This window comes from Sparus aurata, chromosome 23, assembly GCF_900880675.1.
Source record: "Sparus aurata chromosome 23, fSpaAur1.1, whole genome shotgun sequence".
Taxonomy (NCBI): Eukaryota; Metazoa; Chordata; class Actinopteri; order Spariformes; family Sparidae; genus Sparus; species Sparus aurata.
In genome coordinates, this window is record NC_044209.1 from 13055279 (window position 1) to 13070565 (window position 15287).

The window sequence follows — 15287 nt, forward strand, 5'->3', positions numbered from 1 at the left end:
ATGACCCATCGCTCATGACCATAGGTGAGGGTAGGGACGAAGATTGACCGGTAGATCGAGAGCTTTGCCTTTCGACTCAGCTCCCTTTTCGTCACAACTGTGACGCAGTCCGCATTGTTCCTCTTCAATCTGAGGTTCGACAATCGGCCGGACCCTCCTTTCCAGCACCTTGGAGTAGACTTTCCCAGGCAGGCTGAGTAGTGTGATACCTCTATAATTGGCACACACCCTCTGGTCCCCTTTCTTAAAGAGATGGACCACCACACCTGTTTGCCACTCCTTCGGCACCGACCCCGACCCCCACTCAATGTTGAAGAGGCGTGTCAAACAAGACAGCCCCTCAACACCCAGAGCCTTCAGCATTTCTGGTGGTATCTCATCGATCCCTGGGACTTTGCCACTGTGGAGTTGTTTGACTACCACAGTGACTTCACCCAGGGAAATCGGCGATGATACCCCATCATCCTCCAGCTCTGTCTCCATTACAGAGGGTGGCTGGGTGGGATTCAGGAGGTCACCAAAGTACTCCTTCCACCGTCCTATGACCTCCTCAGTCGAAGTCAACAAGGTCCCATCCTTGCTGTACACAGCTTGGATGGTTCCCCGTTTCCCCCTCCTGAGGTGACGGACAGTTTTCCAAAAGCGCTTTGGCGCCGCCCGAAAGTCCTTCTCCATGGCCTCGCCGAACTCCTCCCACACCTGCTGCTTTGCCTCTGCAACAGCTGCGGCTGCTGCCCTTCGGGCCCGTCGGTACCCCAAGACTGCCTCAGGAGTCCCCCGGGACAACATGTCCCTGGAGGACTCCTTCTTCAGTCGGACGGCTTCCCTGACCACCGGTGTCCACCACGGTGTCCGAGGGTTGCCACCCCTTGAGGCACCTAAGACCCTATGGCCACAGGACACAGCTGCAGCTTCAACAATGGAAGCTTTGAACATCGTCCATTCAGGTTCGATATCCCCAGCCCCCACAGGGATGCTAGAGAAGCTCCTTCGGAGGTGGGAGTTGAAGGCTTCTCGGACAGGGGCCTCCCCCAGACGTTCCCAGCTTACCCGCACTACTCGTTTGGGCTTACCAGGTCTGTCCAGGAATTTCCCCTGCCACCGAAACCAGCTCACCACCAGGTGGTGATCAGTTGACAGCTCTGCCCCTCTCTTCACCCGAGTGTCCAAAACACACGGTCGAAGATCAGATGATACGATCACAAAATCGATCATTGACCTTCGACCTAGGGTGCTCTGGTACCACGTACACTTATGAGCATCCTTGTGTTCGAACATGGTGTTCATTATAGACAGACTGTGACTAGCACAGAAGTCTAATAATAGAACACCACTCGGGTTCAGATCGGGGAGGCCGTTCCTCCCAATCACGCCCCTCCAGGTATCTCCGTCATTGCCGACGTGCGCGTTGAAGTCCCCTTGCAGGGCCCCAGCCAGGACCTCCAAGAAGGCTGCATACTCCGAACTGCTGTTCGGTGCATACGCACAGACTACAGTCAGAGTTTTCCCCCCAACCCTTAGGCGAAGGGAGGCGACCCTCTCATCCACCGGGGTAAACTTCAACACGGCGGCGCTCAGCCGAGGACTTGTGAGTCCAGCCCCTTTCCAAGAGTTTGGATCCAGAGCTGATGCTGTGCGTGGAGGCAAGCCCCACCAGATCCAACCGGTAACGCTCAACCTCCCGCACCAGCTCCGGCTCCTTCCCCCCAAGAGAGGTGACATTCCACGTCCCTAGAGTCAGCCTCTGCCGCCCAGGTCTGGGCTGCTGAGGCCCGCCACCACCACTGCCACCCATGTGGCAACGCACCCGACCCCAGCGGTTTCTCCTGCGGATGGTGGGTCCACGGGATGGGGGAGGGAGAAGTGCCACGTTGCTCTTTCGGGCTGTGCCCGGCCGGGCCCCGTGGCGGACCCGGCCACCAGGCGCTCGCTCACGGGCCCTCTGTCCGGGCCTGGCTCCGGACGTGGGCCCCGGGCTTCCTCCGGGCAGGGTCTCTCACCTCACACCTTTATTTCTCATGGGGTATTTTGAACCATACTTAGTCTGGCCCCTCGCCTGAGACCAATTTGTCTTGGGAGACCCTACCGGGAGCACATGGCTCCTGACAACCTAGCTCCCAGGTTCATTGGGACACTCAAACCTCTCCACTGCGATAAGGTGATGGTTCCCGGAGAGTCACTGTGTTGCTGGAAAAATACTAAGTGATCAAATGCTGCAATAACAACAAGCTGTTCTTACATTTGAAGTTAATCTTAAATGTGATGTAGGAGGTGCTGACAGTAAATACATTCTCTAAGGAAAACAGCTCACATCATATTCAAAGTGTTTTAATGATTTGAAAACATGCTGAACACACTGTAAACATGGCTTATAGAAAGCAACATTCTTGGTGGTTTCTCCTTGTGTTTCCATGAAACATCAACATTAATATTGTAATGTCTTTACAAATGTTGCTTCATTTCTGTAAGTTGAGTGTGTAATGAAATGAAAATATCATGTGTAAAGCAGAGGTGATTTCCAGGCATGTTTTCACTCTGCAGATATAATAACAGTCAACAGACTCTTCTATTGGCTCCAGTCAGACCAACATTGATGCTTCATATGTTTGATTCTATGCAAACTCCGTGAGCTTCCTTGTTACTCAGCTATAAAAACTTCCCATCAGGCTGTCAGTGGAGTTCACAGCACGTCACTTTCAACATCAACCATGTTTTCTGTAGCTCTGCTGCTGCTGTTGGCAGCTGGAAGTGAGTCTCTCTGGATTTGTCAAAGTCAACAGTTCTTCTTTTGCAGTTTGCAGCCAGCCTCTGTGACTGTGCAGCCAGGTCAACGTCTGATCATCACCTGTAAGGTCTCTTATTCTTTTAGCAGCTACTTGACAGCTTGGATCAGACAGCCTGCAGAGAAAGGACTGGAGTGGATTGGGAGTGCATTTGTTGGATACAGCGCATACTACAAAGATTCACTAAAGAACAAGTTCAGTATCAGCTCAGACTCTTCCAGCAACACAGTGACTCTAAATGGACAGAATGTGCAGTCTGAAGACACTGCTGTGTAATACTGTGCCAGAGAGCCACAGTGAGAGAAAATAACAGGAAAGTCATACAAAAACTACTTCCTCTATTTACCACCTCTGGAAACATTCAGTTGTCTCAGTTTCACATCTTTGTGAGTAACTGTCAGTCATGAAAGTTCAGAGTTGTGACTAAATATTGAATTCTTATTTTATCTAAACTGAAATGTAACATGTTAAATTCAGTTCCAAATTTTTCACACAAAAGGTCATGAAAATAATCTTGTTTGGTCGTCTAAGATCTCCCAAGAACCTTCTGAAATTAAGTTAAGTTATAAGAAGATCCAATTCAAGTTTTTTCATCAAAACTTCTGCCCCATTTTACAGCCCTTATACAAACATCTTATTAATTGTCTAACCTATAATTTACAGTCTAAAATAGATCACAAATATAGTGATAGTTTAAGAAATCAAATTGTATGTACTTTTAAGTCTTTAATGCATACAAGATAAATTCATTTCATGATGAAAAAAGAGAGTAAATGCAGCAGTATCTTTTATTGAATCAAGTTTTATGCTCTTGTATTGTTTCATATCAGGTATTATAGTATCACCCATTTGTGTCATTGCTGTTTGTCCATTGATTTATAAACATGAACAACATTTACCTTTTGTTTGTTTTGGACAGATTCCAGTCAGATAATCAGCAAAACTCAGTCCAGATTAAAATTTCAAACATTTATATAAGAAAAAGAGGTTTGTAGGTTTAGTTCAGTTTATTTGTAGCAGTCTAATTGTTTTGCTATCTTTCCTGTTTTTGGCTGATTTTCCAAAATCCCTCTGGACTAATTGCAGGGAATTCTGACCCCCTGTGAGCAGGGTGGGGGACTGACTCCTGATTGAGGAGTGGAAGCAGCTTGGGGCATTTCCATCCCAGCCAATCATGATGTAACAATGCACTTTTGTGAAGGCTTAAAAGAGGTGGGATATGACACCCAGGTGTCTCTCACCCTCCATCTCATTATTTCTTGCTTGCATTCTGAATCTGTCACTGAGAACCTCAGATTAGATTGCCAGCCAGGAACTCTGCTCTGTTTAGGCCCTATTGTGTTTTCTTGGCTGCCCACATCATTCTAGTGAGGAAAGTGTGTTTATTCTGGTAAATAAACTTAAAACTTTTTTATTCGAGAAGTTTGGCACGTTGGTCTCCTCAGTATTGCTCTCCACAGGATAAAAAATATGTTTATGTTCCTATAATAAAACATTTTCTCTACCTAAAATATATACAAATTAATGATAATTAAAAGGAAGTGACGATTGTGTCAGTGAGAGGACAAAAGAGCTTCAACAGCTTTAACATCAACCATGTTCTCTGTAGCGGTGCTGAGCAAGAATTTTACATAAAATCATTGAGCCTTGCTTCACAAATGACTGAATAAATAGATAGATTCACAAATAAATAAAACAGTAGGTAGGTAAGTGGTTCTGTCTCTGGATGTGTTTGTCATCATTAATCAAAGAAACATAAATTAACATCGAAATTCAATGAAACTAACAAAGTGTGTGTAGATGAGCCACTCCCTCCTCATGATGTCCTGATGCAAATCTTCAGTCTGTGCAGTGTACTTCTGTCCTGCTGACTGCTCTTGTACTTTGTGTGGAGCATCAGAGGTCACATCTCCAGCCTCAGGATGACGAACACACTCACTCTTCTGCGGGTTGCTCTCTCTCTGCCCTGTGAGTTCTCCTGCTTCTTGCTGTTTTATCTTTTATCACACAACATGGACTGATGGTCAGTCAGTGATAGCAGAAAACTTCCCAGATGACTGTCTCACTTTCTTCTGTGGCTCCTCTCTTCTTTCATCGTATCAGGTGGTACAGGTCAGAGTATGGAGTCCATTCCTTCCAGTTCAGTTGTGAAAAAGCCTGGGGAGACTCTCAGTCTGTCCTGCAGGGGATCTGGCTTCACATTCAGCTGCTGCAGTATGCACTGGATCAGACGACCTGGAATGGATCGGACGTGTCTACAGTGATGCAAGTAGAACAGATTATGAGAACAGTGTGGAAGGACGAATAGAAGTCACAAGAGATAACAGTAACAGCATGGTGTATCTGAGACTGTCCAACTTAAAGCCAGAGGACTCTGCTGTGTATTACTGTGCCAAACACACACACTGGTTAAAGGAAGCAGAGAAGCTTTACAAAAACTCCACAGAACATTTGTTTCCAAAGACCTACAGGTGGCAGCAGAACATACGAAGTCAGATGACACTAACTAAGGAGAGTATGACAGTGACTCTTAACACTCACACATACATACATGCATCATATGAAAACAACAGCTGATGTTGTGGTTTGTGACTTCCTGTTTCTCAGTGTTACATCTAACATGTGTTTTTCTACAACAATGATGGTTTATAACTTTCCTATTATTAATGTTTCACAGCAGGCGATGAGAATATATTTGAACATTTACATGATATATCCAGTATATGGATGGACCAACAAATAAAGACATCTTACTGGTGTGTGAATAAAGATCACTGTTAAATAACGTCTTCATTATTAAAAACATTACAATAAAACACTTAAAATGTATAACATGATATGATGATGTCATTGTTGTTTTGTCCAGAGGTGTGTGAGTTGTGGTGTGTTTCTCTGTGAGGAGGAGGAGTCGATGCAAAACTCTGATCTCTTCATCTCTACATATGTGTTGCAGAGTGAAGGACAGAGACTGAATCACTGACAGACACACTGTAGACTGGACAGAGACAACTGGCTTTTACAATGATCACACCTGATTATTTGGTTGTTTTTCTCATCCTGTCTATTAACTGGGCAGGTAAGAACAATGATTGTGTTTCTGACAAACCTCCTGCTACAAAGACAACATGGCTGCATTACAGTAACTAATGAGCTGTTTAACTGTCTGTAGGTACTGAGGGTCAAACACTGACCGAGTCTGAACCAGCAGTTAAAAGACCTGGAGAATCCCACAGACTGACCTGCACATATTCAGGGTTCAGTAGCAATATTCATGCTGTGCCAGAGAGCCACAATAACACAAACCATCAGTAGACCTGAACAAAAACCCCTCAGTGCCTGAACACTTGTAACAAGAAGCCACCAGAGGAGGAGCCCTCAGACCACTAATGATTTCAGCACCAGTTCACTGTAACAGTAAAGAGAGAAACCGTCTGTAAGTGAAAGGTTCTTAATTCAATTTGACAGCAAACATTTTAATAATTGGAGTTCATAAAGTGTGATACATTATTGCACAATGGCCATGCAACAGCAAGGAGCTTGGACCAACTGGGACCATGCATCGACTAGGAAGATCACCTGGTCAGAGTTTTGTAAGTCAGAACCAGCCAGACTCAAGTTGCCGATTCAGTCAGTGTATGATGTCCTCCCATGTCCATCAAACTTGCATTGCTGGGGGCTGGCACAAACACCAGCATGTCCTCTGTGCCCTGCAAGAGGATCTCTGGAGCACATCTTGAAGCCGTTTCACACCGGTGCGATGCGAAAATGCGGCACAGATTTGCGGAATATCCGTGCAGCAATGTTCCGCATGTAAAGCATGCACGCTGAGTCCGGTGCGAAATGTTCGCGCACCAAATGAAAAAAAGTTGCAGTTCATTATCTGACAGAAGTGCTCAAGCTCTTCCTCTAGAAATTGGCTGGGCCCTTGATCAAGCATTTGTGTGTTGTTGTTTTTTTAATAACACAAATATCTGTATTTCCAGCTAGAAAAAGCACATCTCTCTCCTCCCTCCATTGTTGTTTACGTTTGTGTCGCTGCGTGGTGTACACGTGAGTTTTCCTCATGCTGAAAACGTGATTGTCGCACATGTGACATCACTCCCCGAGATGTAAGAAGAAAGCAAAAACATATATTTTTACTGAGGAAAATTACAAAAATAATAGTAACGCACAGTGACTTGAACAAGTAACTTTAATCTGAGTACTGGTTTGGAAATATTAACGCAATAGATTAGTCATTACTGCCAAAAAGTGGTCAGATCAGAGTAACGTGTTACTGGCATCACTGATTGTGTAGCTTAAGTGCAACATGGAGCTTGAAGATGTAAAGAAAAAAATAAAAACAGGAGAATTGACTTTGAGCAAGTTTGGAGGAAAGTCGGAGGTATGGAACCATTTTAAACAAGTTGTGGGCAGTGACACCATGTGTCGGCTTTGTCGAGTGCATGAAGTGCGGCACTTGTTGCATTATTCATTAAGATAATTCAAAACAGATTTCTGTGGTTCAAACAACACGGAATTGTAGTTGAGAATGTCAATTATAACAGCCCACGTATTAAAAAAATGTCAGGTTTAAATCGGGCTCGGGCTCATAATTACAGTTCAGTCAGACAACTCACGTTTGAAATGTTTATTAGAAGCAGAACATTGTTAGATTTGTTTTGGCGTCTAGGCTCTGACCTCACCGCTCCCCGCGGATATGTTTACATGAGATATTGGGGAGTGATGATGAAAGGTATTTCCCCCAAGACAGAGCCTGCAGGTGGATGCTGGGGTGGTGGTGGGCTGAAAGAGCGGGCGGTGATGCTTGTGCAGAGCAACAGCAGCATTGACGAGCCAGAGGGAGAGAAGCGAAATTCATGCGTTTAAATAACCCGCTCAATAGAGAGGGTGCGTTTGTGGGATGGTCTGTGGAGAGAAGCATATCACGTGTGTATATGGCAGTGAAGCTCGAGTTGACTGCCTGAACTAGCTCGCAGGCGTCGCTTCATTTCAGTCAGACAACTCACGTTTGAAATGTTTATTAGAAGCAGAACATTGTTAGATTTGTTTTGGCGTCTAGGCTCTGACCTCACCGCTCCCCGCGGATATGTTTACATGAGATATTGGGGAGTGATGATGAAAGGTATTTCCCCCAAAACTCCACGGATTAGGAGCCCGACGCTTCTGACGTGAGGATCTACTATGTGTGGGCCTGGCACCGCCGCCGTGTGGCCATTCCCCACGAGCACCTCGGCTGCGAGGGGAATATACTATCTGGTGAAGCTACTATGTGTGGGCCTGGCACCGCCGCCGTGTGGCCATTCCCCACGAGCACCTCGGCTACAAGGGGAATATACTATCTGGTGAAGCTACTATGTGTGGGCCTGGCACCGCCGCCGTGTGGCCATTCCCCATGAGCACCTCGGCTACAAGGGGAATATACTATCTGGTGAAGCTACTATGTGTGGGCCTGGCACCGCCGCCGTGTGGCCATTCCCCATGAGCACCTCGGTCATGAAGGGAATATACTATCTAGTGAGCAGCAATCCTCCTGTAAGCGCATTGCAAGACATGCTAAGCTGAATGAATACTAACCCAGCAAACCACCTGATATGCGATAATAGAATTAAACAGCGAGGTAGCTACCAAATTTTTATTGATGCATTTAGAGGGTACTGGAGCTCATGAGCTTTTGTGCAGACAAGATCTCCTTCTTGTGGAGCCTGATGTAGCGTTGGAAGGCTGAGGATGACCAGCGGCCCAGGGATTTTAGCGTCGATGTAGGCAGAAGGAGAGCTGCAGTTGTAGCTGCGCCGATTCTCAGGGAGTGAGGAGAATAGTGTTCTGGGGAAAGACCACAGCTCAGGAAGAGGTCGCGCAGCTTTGAGGAGAACCAAGATCTCGTCATGGGTTTGCAACCATCAGTGATGAACAGCGGTGCCGACCGAGGGGTCGGAGAGCGATGTTGCAGGAATTTCATCATGGAGGAGAAGGGACAAAAAGAAGTGTTAGTCTTAGCAATGATAATTTGGACGCCTTGGCGAGATCTGTCAGACTTTGAGTGTTTCAGAAATATAGAGTACATGTGATCTTCGAAGGTTAAATCAGACAGAGTGAGATCGTGCTGAGGATTAAAGGAGAGAGATCTGGTCGTATATTCACCACACCTGAGAAACCCAAAGAAAGCCATTAGCAGAACCGCTTCCAATAGAACATCAATGTAAGGTGAAAAACACCCTTGTCTTAATCTAGACACCAACTTATGCACCAGTGAAATGGTGAGAGGCAGTCTTTTATCATTGCCTGGAGGACGTGCCTTTTTGAGGCCGTTGAGGAGCAGCTGGATGGAAGGATTCCCGAGAAGGCTCTGGGATGCTGGATTATGGCATCTTAAGTGGAACTGAATCCCGGCTAGCATGGCTTTTATACTTTGCATTTGAAGATTGCGGGACTCGAATGAAAATACAATAAATGCACAAACTACTGAGATGTCTACTGGTATAGGACTAAGGATGAGGTTGGCACAGAAGGAAGAGAAGAAATACCAAGCTGAATCATATGCTTTAATAGTACTTTTTGCTAAACCAAGTCTCATGTATTTGGAGGCAGAGGAAAGGAGATCCTGCAGAGGCTTGGACGTACTTAATCTAGAGTCATCTGACTGAATGGTGGGCAAGGCGTGCTGGAGGGCTTGGCCTGGGGACACATAGTTTTGAACTCCTGAAATTTAAAGCGGGAGAGAGCATCAGCTACACAATTTTCATGACCAGGAATGAAGGTAGCTCGCAGAATGAAGTTGTTTAGAACGCATGTCCAAGTTAAGCGTCGCATGAGACTGTTAATTATTGGTATTTTAGAGCGCCCCTTGTTGATTATTTGTACTGTAGCAGCGTTGTCACAAAACACCATGATTTGTTTCCTGGTCCATCTACTGCTCCATAGCGAACAAGCGACGACGATAGGGTAAAGCTCATGAAGAGCAGTGGATTTGGATTCGTTACGAAGGGACTGCATCTCAGGTGGCCAGACGTCTGCGAACCATTCGTTGTTGTAAAACCCCCCAAAACCAACTGAAGGGGCCGCATCTGTGAAAAACTGGAGGGAATCTGAAGACTCCACGAAGTCATTGTAAAAGAAGGAAATGCCGTTCCATTCATCACATAACAAGCCCCAGAACCGCAGATCTGAGCGACAGCCTTCGTCTAAAACTACGATGTCATTTAGATTTTGAACGGAATTAGCCAATTCTAGCAAGCGTGATACAAAAGAAGGACCTTGTGGAATGATACGCATAGCAAAGTTAAGATGCCCTAATAGAGATAAAAGATCTCTTTTAGAGAGAAAAGCAGCGTTAGACCAGGATTTGATAGCTTCTCTGATGCGAGTCAACTTGTCTTGTGGCAGAGATTCTTGCATTAGCATGCTATCAAGCGTGATGCCGAGAAATTCTAAGCGCATGCTAGGGCCTATTGTTTTCTCTTCTGAAAGAGGTACACCTAACTCATGGAAAAGGTTTTTGACTATGGAGATGCTGCGAGCTGGCGGGGATGAGGGAAAGTCAACTACCAAGAAATCGTCCAGAAGATGCAAGACGAAAGGGAGTTTGCAGATGTTGTAGAGGATCCAGCATAATGCTTCTGACAGGGTGTCAAAAATGCGAGGGCTACTGCGGCAACCAAATGTCAATTTAACCGAGAAGTACAACTTGGAACGCCATTTTACACCGAAAAGATGCCATTGCGAGGGATGTAGTGGCATGACTTTGAAGGCATCTACGATGTCTGCTTTCCCCAGCCATGCACCAACCCCTGCTGACTTAATCATCTGCACAGCATTATCTACAGAGGCGTAGAACAAGGAAAAGGGCTCTTGAGGGATTAAGCTATTTATACTCGGAATGAAAGAATTATGAGGAGCTGAGAGATCAATGATGAGATGTTTTTTGTTTGAATATTTCCTGGTAGCGACACCTATTGGGCTTACTCTGAAGATGGAAAAGGGGGAATTTGACAATGGACCTATCATGTAGCCCTTTTTCACCTCTTTTGCTAGGAGCTCATCTACCATTTCTGGCTCCTTGAGAGCGGACTGCAGGTTCTTAAAGACATGGGTTGCTTTTGGGAGCCAGCATAGACCTGCTAGGAATCCTTGGACTAGCCCAGTAATGAGATAATTGACAAAGCATCTGTTAGGGTGATTTGAAAGAGCTTTGGAGAGAGCTGGAACATTCACTGGAGTCGAAGGATGCTTCTCGTTTATTTCCCCGATTTTGCAGGACGAAGCCTCCGGGGACACACAGAGCGTGGGTGGCTGTCTCCACACCAGCTACACACATGCATAAATTTACAATTAGGATAAGTACAAACATTCTCATTGAAATTAATGCAGGTAGGAGTCTTGAATCCTGAAGGAAAAAATACCTGTCGCTTTGGAGGATGATTTACCTGATTTAACACAGGATTTTTTGGCTGAGGCTTCAGGGTAGACAGATCTTGAAAAGTGGTTCTTGGACAGAGGGAGGTTGTGTGGGAGAAGGAACCACAGATAGAGCAGGCTAGAGTTTTATGCCCAGTAAAATGTCTGCTGATTAGGGGCAGGTCGACTACGGACCAATCCAGTCTCTGATTGAATTTCTGAATGTACATGGCAGCTTTGGCAGAGAAGGATTTGTGGTATTCATAAAAGAGAGAACCACCGTATGAGAGACCAAGGTCTGAGATTATAGCCAAATAGGTGTCAAGTTCTTCCCTGCGTTGTGGATATTTCTCGCATATGGTGTCTCTGAAGACACCAAAGGCAACATTGAATTCTGCCATAGTTAGAGTTTTTGACAGTCTTGGATCGCTATCTTTGAGAACTACGGAAAAATCCCCGCAGTCCACAAATCTTTTGTCGGCAGATTCAGAACCGCATAACAGAATCTTCACCAGATTTACGTCCTGGCCTGTTAAATGAGAGCAGATATATATGTATATATATATACATATATACATATATATATTTAAATGTATACATTTCTATAGGACTTCCTGATATTAAATCATTAATAGAACAGAGTTTGCAAATAAATGATATTCTTTTAATTAAACGTATGCCTATAGATCCTCAGATAAAGATTAATAATAATTACCTGTTAGAATTTGATTCCTGAGGGAATCAGGAATTGCGGCTGCAGGGGGCAGGAACCGAGAGCCCATGGTTGGAGCTGGAACTGCAGTTCCCAGACTCCTTTGGGGTGTGACGTCAGCAGGGAGCGGGGCAGCGAGAGCCGTGTCAGAAGTTGAAGCTGATGGGCCCGTGTTGTTAATGTTAGGAGCAGAGGAGTTCGCGATTTCCAGGGAATGTATTCTGGAATTCATAACATTGAGTGCTGATTTCACTTCGAGAAGAGATGACAGGATGGCTGCTTCGTTAGAGGTGCCGGGTTGTGACTGCTTAGGTCTTTTAATGGGAATATTGACCGCGGGTCTTGGAGCGTCTGGTTGAGGAGCAGAGCGCCTCTTTGCCACAGCTTTGCCTTTGGAAGGAGGATGAGCGGCGCCTGAGTTTAACTCTTGGGTACCGGCGGGGTTTTCTTGAACTTGAAGGTAGTTGAAGAGTTCTTCGTGGTTGAGGCCAGATGGAACTGGGATGTTGCGGGCGTATAACGCCTCCAGGATGCGGTGCACCGGCCATCCGGCGAGTCGTTTGCGGGTGGTGCGAGAGCTGCGGCGCAGACGAGGCATCCGATTCATTCCCGGAGTGAACCTCAGCAGACTGAGCCTGGGTTTCGGGGATGACCCCGACTTCTTCCTCCGAGGACGGAGACTCACTCCCCAAGTCGGAGATAGTGAGAGACATAGCGATCAGCAGAGCCAGGAGGTAAGATAGCAATCGCATGAGCAATTATAGCAGTGTCTATGATTTTGAGAAGCGCTGAAAGAGCGGGCGGTGATGCTTGTGCAGAGCAACAGCAGCATTGACGAGCCAGAGGGAGAGAAGCGAAATTCATGCGTTTAAATAACCCGCTCAATAGAGAGGGTGCGTTTGTGGGATGGTCTGTGGAGAGAAGCATATCACGTGTGTATATGGCAGTGAAGCTCGAGTTGACTGCCTGAACTAGCTCGCAGGCGTCGCTTCATTTAATGTGTCGGGCCAGGCTCGGACACAACGTGGACGGGCTCGGGTCGGGGCAGATCTAAGCTCTAGCTGGGACGCCAGAATGATTAAACTTTAGCTCATTTGATCAGATAAATCGTTTGCTTTGTATGATGTCACTTCCCGTCTACAAAGCAAACGATTTAATTGGTCAAGCATGCAGTTTCGCAGACGGCATTCCGCAGACGACAAAGTGGTTCCGGATTTTTTTTTGTCGCATTGAAAGTTCCGCCCTGGTGTGCAAGCTCCCATTATAACCCATGAAATCGTTTTTTATACATTTCCGTGCGAACAATCCACACGGAAATTCGCACTTGGTGTGAAACGGCTTTTAAGCTGCTGCTCAAAAGCCCTGGGAGGAGGTACAGATAGTGCCATGACCAGGTGTTGAAGGCAAAGCTGATGTCATCTGCGCTGGAAACCAGCAGAGTAGATACCAGCCCCCAGGAAGGCCTAACATCGCATTCATCAAGAGAAACCACAGTCACAGTGAAAGGTCCCAACTGGGCTGTTATCATCAGCACATGACTGGCAGCTGAAGGTGGACCTTGGGAGAAGGTTGAAGTTCCCAGAGCACATCACAAGCACAACACTCTGGCCAGATATGGTCTTAACATCTGAGAGTTCAAAGCAAGTGGTGCTGGTGGAACTAACAGTCCCCTGGGAAGACCGGATTGAGGTGGCTTACGAGCGGAAGAAGGCAAAGAATCTTGAGCTGGTAGAGGCCTGCAGGCTGAATGGTTGAAGGGCCCACTGTGAGCCAATCAAGGTTGGCTGCAGGGGATTTCCAGGGCAGAGCCTGCACCAGACACTCAGGCTCCTTGGCATCAAAGGGTTACAGGAGAGGAAAGCCACCAAAAACATCAGTGAGGTAGCAGAGAAAGCCTCAAGGTGGCTGTGGATCAAGAGGGGCGATACATGGTGTAGTGCGCCGCTTGGACACAAGTCGGGGACTGATCAACCCCGGCTGGGTCGCCCAGGCGAGGGTGTCTGATGATCCAAGACCCTGGGTTCATCACTGAGGATGTGTCCAAGCTGCACAATTCAAGGTGTTTCTTATAACTAAGTCCACAGTTGAAAAACAAATCACACTTTTACATATTTTTCATACATAATAAAGTCAAGTAATGAAATCAGTTCCATTGATGTCTGATGTAAGACGCTGAAAGTTAGTTTTTTTTCATTCATTGATATATTATTTAAAAAAGCTGCTTTAATCAGTTAATAGGGAGTCTTCAGCCAATTTCATGGAGTCTACAAACTACAAAACATGTTGCATTCATAAAAATCCAAAGTGTGTTTGTCAGTGATTTAAGTTTCATCCTCTCTTTGAGTGAGAAGAAGAGAAAAGCCTGAACATTAAGTTTTTATTTTGATTCATTTAAATATACTTTAGTCAGCTGATTTACTGTTTTCAGTATGTAAATTAGCCTCCTTGTGTGTTTCGCCTCATAAGGACGTGAAGTTTGTGTCAGTGAGAGGACAGAAGAGCTCACATCAGTTCAGCTTCAACATCAACCATGTTCTCTGTAGCTCTGCTGCTGCTGCTGGCTGCTGGATCCTGTGAGGAGCTTTCAGTGGATTCACACTAATAAACACATTAGAAACACTGAATAGTCAGATGGATGATGGAGATAATGTTGATTTGTGTTTCCACAGGTGTGAACAGTATTGATCTCATCCAGCCAGACTCAAAGGTTGTGCAGCCTGGACAGTCTTTGACCATCACCTGTCAGGTCTCTGGTTATTCTTTGACTGACAACAGCTATGCAACAGGTTGGATCAGACAGTGTGAAGGAAAACCAATGGACTGGATTTCTCATCAGTGGGGTGGAAGTGGTGGCAGCTTTTATCAAAATGATGCTCTGAAGAACAAGTTCAGCTACAGCAGAGACACTTCTGCTAGAACAGTGACTCTAACAGGACAGAATCTGCAGCCTGAGGACACAGCTGTTTATTACTGTGTACGTCAGCCCACAGTGATACAAACCACCAACAGACCTGCACAAATACCCAGAGACCATGTGACTCAACCACACATGTCATAAATGCAAACATTAATATAGACAGTGCTGTCTGATGAGTTGAAAAGAAATGAATCTTTATGTAATTCACTGAATCATTAAGGTATTTTTTTTTTGTTTCTGGTAGACAGAAGAAGAGTTGAGAATTTGAATAGTTGATCTAAGCTCTCAGTGTAGAAGAGACAAAGATAAACTTGAATTTCCCCGAATTCAAGATGGATGTGACACGTTTAGTTAATTTATTTCCATGTAATTCATTGCCTCTAAAAGATGGGAAAATGATTCATAATTAAACTACAACTTTAACAGTTGCTGTATTTGTTCATAAATACACAAATAGGTTGCAATTATCCTTGTTGGA

General features: G+C 45.5%; 1 gene segment (V, D, J or C); it reads left to right on the forward strand.

The window, feature by feature from the left end:
* Positions 1–14388: 14388 nt before the first annotated feature.
* On the forward strand, positions 14389–14950 carry LOC115575200 (Ig heavy chain V region 914-like). The segment is given in 2 exon segments: positions 14389–14465; positions 14562–14950. Coding segments are annotated over 2 exon segments (432 nt in total).
* The last annotated feature ends 337 nt before the right edge of the window (positions 14951–15287 follow it).